The sequence below is a fragment of the Gymnogyps californianus genome, chromosome 4 (genome assembly GCF_018139145.2).
Source record: "Gymnogyps californianus isolate 813 chromosome 4, ASM1813914v2, whole genome shotgun sequence".
Taxonomy (NCBI): Eukaryota; Metazoa; Chordata; class Aves; order Accipitriformes; family Cathartidae; genus Gymnogyps; species Gymnogyps californianus.
Genome location: NC_059474.1, coordinates 72,172,620 through 72,182,856, shown reverse-complemented (window position 1 = coordinate 72,182,856; position 10,237 = coordinate 72,172,620). Strand labels below are relative to the sequence as shown.

At 45.0% G+C, this 10,237-nt stretch overlaps 1 protein-coding gene across 2 annotated transcripts; it reads right to left on the bottom strand.

Moving 5' to 3' along the window:
* Positions 1–430: 430 nt before the first annotated feature.
* On the bottom strand, positions 431–9,796 carry PCDH18 (protocadherin 18). Of its 2 annotated transcripts, none has more exons than XM_050895757.1 (4): positions 7,005–9,796; positions 5,968–6,056; positions 5,669–5,832; positions 431–1,383 (listed from the first exon to the last, which is right to left on the bottom strand). In XM_050895757.1, exons 1-4 carry the CDS (start codon positions 9,507–9,509, stop codon positions 695–697), a joined length of 3,447 nt encoding a protein of 1,148 aa, XP_050751714.1. In that variant the 5' UTR covers positions 9,510–9,796; the 3' UTR covers positions 431–694. The 2 variants fall into 2 exon arrangements, with proteins under 2 accessions (XP_050751714.1, XP_050751715.1); XM_050895758.1 differs by having other exon boundaries at positions 5,968–6,053.
* Between the last annotated feature and the right edge of the window lie 441 nt (positions 9,797–10,237).

The following is a 10,237-nucleotide window of genomic DNA, read 5'->3' as shown; positions in this document are numbered from 1 at the left end:
AAATTTACCTTTTTTTGCAGAGATAACATTGGAAGTCCCATCACTGAATTCCATGATCTGTTCACTTGGGAAAACACTTACTTGTAAAAGAGAGGAAGACCCCAGCCTGCAATAATCCATTAATTTAATGGGACAATGACTCTATAGACCAAAAGCGTCAAAATAAAAAGGACGTTTTATGTTTCATGGGAGTTGACAACTCTTTATTATAAGAATGAAACATTGCAACAAGGTGTTGGATCATTTATTGAAACTAATGTTTGCATAAATTTTCAGTGGTTTGAATTTGTAACATTTGAGACTTAAAAGAAATAACAAGGGAAAGCAATATTCCTCCTTTTTTGTTGTTTTTAACATGCCTGTGTGGCAAGAATGCTGGAAGTTTGACAAGGGTGGTACCATCTATATACATTTAGGAAAACATGCTTGCTGTGGGTGTACAAAAATAAAATTTATTTGTTAAATTACACATAAATATAAGGTACAAATGTATTTTTAAAATACAGATAAAGATAATCACACTTGCATTGTGTACATATGAAAATACAGTATTTTAATATTCAACATACACAGACACATTTATGATAAATGCAACTAGTTGGCGATGCCAGTTCTTCTCAGTCTGTTTTTTGTTCTTTATTTTTTTTCCCCTTCCAGTTTTCCATAAATATGGAAAAATAGGCTTTCCAAACAATTAGTTCTGCCGGACATCTTGCAGCAGCTTGTTAATTTCTGCCACCAGCTCACTGGCATCCATGAGTTCGTGTTTACCATCACTGAGGTGGTTGAGCACGTTGTCAAAATCATCTTCTTCGTAATTCTCCGGGATCTCCTCCATGGCTGGCAGCCATTTAGAGGAAGGCTGGGCGCTCGAGTGAGTCCCCAGAGTGGGCCCGTTGTTGGCAGGATTTTGGAAATGCGTGCTGGCTGCCCAGGCTGCCACCCCCTGTGGATAACTTACAGTCTTGGCTGGCAAATGTCCCTTCCTGCGCTCCAACGAGTTGGAGCGATCCATCTCATTGCACTCCGTGTAGGCATCTAGCGAGGGAGGCAGCAGGCGCTGGAAGACGCTGCTCATTTCAGAGAGGAGAGAGGAGGTACAGGTGTCCCCCGACTCCTCCTCGCTCTGGCAGTCTTTACCAAACGTTGAAAAGCTCTTCTTCTTCTCGCTGGCGTCAGCGGGCTGTGGATCTTCCTCGAGGCCCTGCTGCTGCTGCTGTTGCTGCTGCTGCTGCAGCTGCAGCTGCTGCTGGGGCGACTGGAACTCCTCCCCAGGGATGAACATGTTACTTCTGTAATCGGAAGAGGGAGAGGGCAACGGCGGCATCCAGCACTGGTCGGAGTGCCCCAGAACCCTGCACTCCTCCGTGCACAGCCGCATCGCTGCAAGAGAGAAGAGAGGAGAGTGAGCATCCCCCCTCCTGCTGCAGATATCACGTACATTCGCAGGGACTAACACAAGGACTGAACTTCTCCAAAGATGTTCAAACCTGGTGTTTGGGTTCACTGTCTGTGTGCAGGAAGGTGGCACATACAAATGGTCTGGATCTAAACGTACTTCCATTTCCGAATGGTCTCAAAAAATGAGAACGATAAATGCAGAACATGTGAGACAGTAATGCCATCTCTTAACTAGGGCTGAAGATAAACACGTAAATCCCAGGTGGAAAACAAGCACTTGTGACTTAAAGCCATTCGTTCCCTTTGTACAGTGCTGTTTCATTAAAAAAATATACAACAAAATGAAAGTGTTTCAACGTCCAAGCATTTACTTAAGTTTCAGTGAAGTCTCCCACATGCAATTAGAGAAGCATATAAGAGTAATAAAGTGGGAATAAATAGCCAGGGGAAATAAAGAAAAAACAATAACATGCAAAGGGATCTCCCTCTTCATTAACACACCTCCTTTTGATCTGACAATGAGGTGTATGTTGAATATAAGGTGATCCGCTGCCTTATTATCTTTTTAACTGAATCAGCTGAATTTTAATCCAGTATCGGAATACCTAGGGCTGAATTCACACCCCGTGTGACTCCAGTTTTTATACTGGAGTTACTCTGAGGTGCACTTGCAGCTCTGTAGCTCAGGCTACTGGACCGTGCTGGGCCAGGCATTGGCAGGAGGGGGGCTCTGACCCACAGGGTGGGCATCCAGGCCAGCCAGGCAGGCTGAAGAGCAGAAGACAACAGAGCCGCTCTTTCAGCTCCTTGGTTTTAGTGGTGTCTCTCAGGGAGAAGCAATACGATGGGGCAAGTGACTGCATCCCTGCGAGCTACACTGGTGTGAACTGGCCCACAGAAGGGCACTGCCAGAGTCCTCCGCAAACACCTCTCCCACTGCAGAGGCCTGGGAAAGGTCCCTGGAAGCGGAGACAGGCAAAGCCCTATTTGACAGACCTGCAAAGAGGGATGTGCCAGGAGAGAGGCCAAATTTTCCTCTCCAAAGGGAACCGACTCTGTAGGACACAAAGCCTCGGCTTGGGCTGGGTGCTGCCTGGGTGCCTGGCAGACCTGCTGGAAAAGACCTAGGTGCTGCAGGGGCCACTAACTTGAATTTGAGTCACATACTTCAAAAGGAAGTTTTCAAAAATGCCAGACTATGCATTATGCATATTTTGATCATAAGAAACTTCTGCCTTAATCCCCTGTCAATTAGTGGTTAGATTAGCCCACACAAAATAGTTTCTTTTTCTTTCTCTTTATATATTGAATACATAAGAAATGTTTGCAGTCATGCCCTGTAAGTTTTCCTCGCTTTCTCATCACGTTTCCCATCTGGCTCTGGATCCACTCAGTTTATCAAAAAATCTTTTTGCAATGGTATGAGCTGAACTGAACCGAGTATTTCAGCTTAGGACATACCAGTGATTGATAAAGTCCTACTCTCATGCTGTCAGCGTTATTTATCTCTGCACTTTACACAGCCTATCATATTGTTTGCTTTCCTAATGCCCTTTCCATTCCTCTGAGTATAAACTTTCTCTGTGTCTTACATGTGAGAGTACGAATTTCTTCAGGACTACAGGTTCAGGCTGCAAGCTGGATATTGCACAAGCTATTGCAAATGGCCTGCTGATCCAGTGAGCTTCAAACAAACAAAGCAACCTGGAAAATATCAGTGGCTGAAGTTTTGATACGAGTGACTGAAATGCCTTCAAGCGCTTTGTTCCCATGTACGAAAAGCACACGTGCGCCGTTTTACAGAAAATGCCTAAGAGTTAGAAAGGAGAAAAGATATCTGTGATCCATGGTGCTTGGACCAGCTCTCAACTCATCCCAGAAGGTGAGGATTACTCTTCTAATTAAAAAGACTCCTGTAAATTAATGAGAGACTTTCAATGGTCTAGCATTTCATTAGTAGTGAGGGTTATCTTATTGTGAGTTTTGTTACTGATGTTATCAGGATTGGTTTTGGTATAAAATAATAAATTCTGACATTCCTGAACATATGATCAAAAGATACTCTGAGGAAACTGAATGGTGTCACAGTCTGCCCTTAAATCAGCAATAAATTAAAAAAAAAAAAAACAGATGCACAACGGCTTTTTTTTTTTTTTTTTGCCAGAACTTAAAGCTTATTGGTGAAGACTTAAAGAGAGAGAGAAAAAACAAGTCCTTCAAGGACAGTTATTGAACTTTCTGATCATGTCATTTTTGAAGTTTCGAGGCACTGGCTCCGTTCCTTTCCAGTTCCACCTTAAAGGGACAAACTGCAAGGACTTTCTCACAGCATTTTGCCTGTGTCCAGACCGACAATGCAGAAACCTTTCAAAATGGAGAACAGGAAACCTTCAGGAAGTTTTCTTTTCCTTTTTGTTTGGATTGCAGATCAATTCAGGCCTCAACTGAACAGGTTCAGCATACTTATCTAGTGGATTCAGACCATGCACAGCAGCAAGTGGGCATCTGGGGGAGATTAAATGCCTGTCTTGACAGCGCAGCCCAGTTCCATCTGCACGCAGCAGGAGTTGTCCTTACTCTGGAATGCGATTAGCCGGGCACTTTTGGAAATCCTACCCTTTGGCTTCCCGTTTAGAGACCGAATTGGGAGAGCTGAAAACGAGTCGCGGGCATTTCTGCTAGCCAAGAGGGTCACCACTCCCGCCTGCTGGCAGCCCCCCAGCTGCCCACCAGGAAGGGGACAGCTCTTCCTCGGCAGCAGCGGGGCTGGATGCCAGTGCAAACACCATTGCACTTGAAGTTCCCCTGGCAACCGAGAGCTCCAGCAGATCCCTCCCTGCCTCCTTGCCAACCACAGGAGGGAATGAGACGTACCTCATGCTAGCTGGCAGAGGAATAAGTAAGTAGTAGGAGCTGGGGGACATGAGGATAAAAAAATATACTGGGACTCCAGATTTTGGTTAAGGATTCCGAAAAAATAGTAACTTTTCGAGGTCTCTGGTTTTGAAACATTGGGTACATAAGACTAAGTTGAGGAGGTAGGTGAATGCCTGGGTAGGAGATACAAGACCTAATCTGGAGCAAAATAGACAAAGAAAATTTTAAAGTTAAAACGTATAAGAACAACAAATTAAACTTTTGGGGTTTACTCTTGCCGAGCATAACAGCGTATTTCTCAGGGTAAAACGCACCAAGGTCAGGTACAATCCCCTCACCGGTGTTTTCCGTGGCAGCAGAGCGAAGGAGCTGCAGCACTGCAGCTCCTCTCCTCCAGCCCTAGGCAATATGTGGGGGTCACCTGAGGCGGCAATATGAGCTGCGCCACCCCACAAAGCAATGTGCCCCCCTGTAGAAAATGACTTTACTCAACTTTTTAAGTTTACACTCTTGGTTCAGTGAACCATACTGAAATTATCCGGCCCTGTTGGTTATACAGAGAAAACTAAATATGATCTGAAATAAGTGCAAGATCTAGGGTACAACCAGTGGCTGTATATATTGAAGTAATTACAAAATTCTCGTATCTGTACTTAGTGTGATTTCCCACAGACTCTTTTATTCAACTTACAACTGGGCATAAAAATGGTACTTCATACAGACCAAGATGTACGTGTGTTTATCTTACTTTCACTCACCCTTTTCTAGTTTTTTTCTTTTCTGCCCTCTGCCCCTGAATTATACCTCTTAAGCTCTTTCTTCTAGAAATTAGAGTTGCAAGATTTAAAATCTGGAACATATTTAGATCCTTCCCTTGCCACTCAAGTTCATTTTTCAGTGGGAAAAAATACACTTTTTCTTTCTTCTCCATCCATATTTCTAGACCACTTTCACAATCCATTTCTGAACGGTAGAAGTTTGTATTGTATGGATCAAACCCACTGTGGAAAATGTATCTCCCAAATTATAGTTCAGTGTATTTTTAACAAACCACAACTGCCTGGCTTTGCAAAAACATCCACCCAGTCATTAAAAGTCTAAGGACATGGAGCAGATCGTGCTTTTGGGGGGAATTTGGAGCCAGCTCATGATGATGTGAATAATAGAAAAAAGTAGGCGTTGCTCTGGGCAGATTTTCAGTTGTGTCTGAGGTTTCATTTTACCAGATATGTGAAGGCTTCAGCTCGGTATTTATCATGAAGCAGAGTAAAAAGGAAGGAAACACAGGACTTGAAAGCTGAAGAATTTTTGCTTTCTCAGTAGTAGCTTTATCGAAGTGACAGCCAGGCAGCACTGTAAATAAACTGTTCAGCTTCCATTGTGCTCTTACCTGCAGGAATTCTCCCATCTGTAAGGAAAAGGTCACTGAATCCTTCCCCAAGAAGTCTGTCAATTGGAGACTCTCTCCCCAAATCATAATCGCTGTCTCCAGCTTCACTATCACCCCGTCCACTGTCTTTCAAGCTGAATTTATCCATATCTTGTAGGGCATATCTGTGAAGAGAATTGTAGCGATGGTGGAATTAAATTATCTCACGTACATTATATTCCACATTTTGATTAAAAATACGTGTCTATATTTTCTGATACATGTACATGCATATGTGGCAGAACAGTCCAGATCCTTACCTGTAGCTTCTGGAATACTTGTTTCCTCGAAAACTTGGCCTTGGTTGATACTGGCCCTGGTGAAGCATCGAGAGAAGCTGAGAAACCTGCTAAAGAAAAGGTGAAAAGAATGATTCCTTGAAATGAAAGCTCAAATTCCTAGTTGTAAAACCACTAATTCGCTGCTTAGGTTGGTTTGTTGGGTGGTTTTTTTTTTTTTCCTTTGAAGTTTAATTAAATCAAATTCCTGCACATATACAATGCAGTACAACAGACTATTTTGTAGTATAGTGTCTGCCACAGGAAACACCTGAGGACCTTGTACAATGAGGAAATGCACTGCTGTTCGTTAGCCTCTGAACTCATAATAATTCATTCATTAACAAGTAAACCAAGTAATTAAACAGAGGTGGAGTTTTGTTTTAATAGATTAGAATCAAGCCCTTACCATTCCAGGATCCTAATTCAAAATAAAATATCATTGCTCTACGTGTAAAGAGTTACCAGGACACAGCTCTCATTTAAGCCATTACACAGCATTTGCAGTAAAAACTGAGATGGGTAGTCTCAAAGTTTCAGATACTACGATCGTATATTACAACAGCTGTACTTAAAACTGTGTCAGTGTTTAACCTTTTAGTTCTCCATCCCCATTAATGAAAGAATTTCCTGTATTGTTTCTCTGTATAAATACCGTGGCACTCTTTCTTAAACAGAGCCATACAGAGGGAAAGGGAAGGCAAGGAAGAAAGAGCGAGCGAGCAGTAAACCAGAGCAGAGTACTGCCCACGTTACGCTCCGTTGTTTCGACCTTACAGGGAAGAACCAGGAAATAATTCTATCAATAATAGATTTAATCCTGTTCCCCGTGGTAATGGATTCAGTTGCTATTGGAGTAAAACTGCAAAGTTGTGAGATCTAAAGAGAAATCCATAACACGTTCTCATTGGGCATAGATCTAATTGCCCATTGCTCTCACAGGTTGCATGCAGAGTACCTCCATGCTCCCAAGTGAACGCATGAGTGAATGGATGTGCAAAACGAGGTATGGACCTTACCTCAACGGCCGGGGTAGCATGGGTGAGTTCCAGTGAGAAATTCTCGGGCACGTGGTTAGAGGAGATTGTCACCAGGCTGTTCAAGGATTGGTGGCTGTGGTGGCTCTGCCGGCTGCTCATTTGTCCCCTTTCCAGGGTCGGAGATGATGACGGAGAAGCTCTATGGTGAGATCTGATGGGTAAAGTCCCATTAACAGTTGGCACTAATGTAATGTCCCCTTTGTGGATCTGTCTTGAGGGTCTTTTCGGGTGGTGCTGGTAGGTCGATTCCGCCACGCGACAGTTGTAGGACCTGGTGTCCTTTTTCTCTCGATTACATCTCGTAGCGAAGATAACCATAATGACCAACAACACGGCACATATTGATCCTAAGGATATAATTGTTATCATGGAGACGTCCAGGGAGGGCTGGCTTACCAAAGTTGCTTCTGTGCTTGAAAATGAATAAACATACTCAAAAACAGTACACTTCAGAAGTGCTTTAGTACTAAGCTGAGGACTGCCTTTATCCTGGACTATCACAAAAAACTCCCATTGTTTTGCTGGAACTGATTCAACACTCACATTGATAGAGATGTCACAAGTTTTGGGATCCATCACAAAGATGCTGTTTTCCTTGTCAGCTGCTATGGAGCAGCTGAGCTCAGAGTTCATACCAGAGTCTCTATCTGTAGCCCTTATCCTGGTGACAAGAAAGCCAATTCCAGCATCTTTAGGGATCGAGATTTCTGCTGTGCTGTTGCGTAGCGCCGGCCCCACAATGACAGGGGCGTTGTCATTTTCGTCAATGATGGTTAGTACAACCGTGGTATTGCTAACAAGCTGCTGACTCCCTCCATCCCTAGCTTGAACCATAAAGGCAATTTGATTTACTTCTTCATGATCAAAGGTTCGCAGGGCATAGATTGCCCCGTTGGAGGGATCGATGGTCACATAGGTGGTTATAGAACTTCCCAAAATATAGCTCTCCAAAATAGTGTAGGTCACCTGCCCGTTGTCACCCAGATCCGGGTCTGTAGCTGTGACTGATGTGATGTACGCTCCCGGAGAGTTATTTTCCAAGATAACAACTTCGTATCTGTTTGTCTGGAAGCGGGGTGGGTTGTCATTTTCATCACTGATTTGGACAGTAAAGTGTTTCACTGTGGAGAGACTCGGCGTTCCCTTGTCTTCTGCTATTACAGTCAAGCTGTATTCAGATCTCTTTTCCCTATCTAGAGTGGCATTAGTCAAGATTAAATAGTTATTTTCATAAGTCTTTTGAAGTTTAAAGTGGCCGTGCCCATGGAGCTTGCAAACTATCTCTCCATTCACGCCAGAGTCCTTGTCTTGCACTCTGACCAGGGCAACAAAAGTGTCCAGGGGTGACCCTTCAGAAATGTAAGCTATCTCTTCTTTCTCTGGGGACATCAGGTTTAAGTTAATTTCGGGTCTGTTGTCATTCACATCCACAATTTTAATTATAATTTTGCAGTGAGCTGGAATAGAATTTGGCCCCAAGTCTTGAGCCTGAGCATCGATTTCATAGGATTTGGTTACTTCATAGTCCACTTGCTTCAGGAGGGTCAGGTGTCCTTTTTCTGAATCTATCTTAAAAGCCTCTGTAATTTTGGCAGACACATGACTACTAAAAGAGTACACGACTTTACCATTAGCGCCCTCATCTGGATCAGTAGCATTGAGGTCTATGAGCAAAGTCCCAATCGGTGAATTTTCCAAGAGCTGGATTATATATGACTGTTGCTCGAAAACAGGGCTGTTGTCATTGGAATCAGAAATGCTTATTTTCAGGAGGGATGATCCGGATCTCTGAGGCACCCCTTTATCTGAAGCAGTGAGTTGGAGTTCGTAACTTGACTTCAACTCCCGGTCCAGCTCTCTAACCACGATCAGCTCTGCGTACTTAGCACCATCAGTCCTGGTTCTCACCTCAATACTAAAAAAATCATTTGCAGAAAGGGAGTAAGTGTGCAGGGAGTTGTCCCCTACGTCTGGATCAAAAGCGCTGTCCAAAGGGATCCGGGTTCCTACAGCTGCACTCTCTGATATTTCGATAGGGATAAGAGCTCTGGAAAACTGGGGAGAGTTGTCATTAATGTCCAGCACTTCAACTTCGACATGGAAAAGCTGCAGATGTTCAGTGGGCAGAGTGATCACATCAAACTCTATGGAGCAGTTTAAGTTTTTCTGGCAGAGTTGTTCCCGGTCAATTTTAGCTCCTATGCTGATTTCTCCATTATCCTCACGGACTACCAGCAAGGGAGAATTCCCCCTCTGCATGGCTCGAAAACGAACCGAGGAAGGGTTAGGCATTTTTAATAAAACATCAGCTACATCCTCCGACAGTCTTGCAATTACTGATCCAACTCTCTGCTCCTCATAAATCCTGTATTTCAAATTCTTGCCCAGCACAGCCTTATTGAAAGATATTATCATCAGTGCAAAAATGAATATAAAGTGCATTTTACCGCCGATTCGGTGCATTTGTAAGTTTTTGCAATTCATTTCTCCAAGCAAGTTAAAAAGCAATTATTTCGACTTCCTCCGGTACCTTAAACCCGGCGCACATCTGGTCCTTTAAAACTTGAAAACGCCTTTTCTACTCAGCCAAGTATTAATATCCTACCAGATCAGAAAACTTTTTTTTTTTTTTATACACACCGTGCCAGGACATCCAGATACAATCTGCACGCGATCCGCGCTTTCTCATTTGACTCCCCGCTCCTCTTCCAGGGTGAAAGGCGCCAGGGCAAGGTTGCTCCTCTCCCGCCGCCAGCATCCAGGGACCGCCGGGAAAGCCAGCGGGATCCGCCGCCGCTCCTCCCGCGCCGCTCTCCTCCCCTCTGCCCGCTCGCCGCCAGACTGAACGCCCTCGCTCGCCGACTCCAGCCTTAAAACCCAGCCGCAACTTCACTCCCAACTCCCCAGACAAAGCTGCTCGCCCGGCATGTGCCCAGCCCGCCCCCGCCAATCGGCCCGCCCGCCCCGCCGGGGGACAGCGCGGCCGCCCCGCAGCCCTGCGCGCCGGGGCGGGCGGGGGCGGCGGGGGGGAAGGCGGAGGGGGGGGGGGGGGGAGCGGGAGGGCGGAGGCTGGACGGAGGGGGGGGGGGACGGGGACACGGGACGGCGGCGGCTCCGGCAGCCCCCTGCTCGCCGCCCGTGTGCCGCCGCGAAGGGGAAGGGGGGGGGGGGGGAGGGAAGGCACACAAATGACTAAAGGGGAACTTTAAATC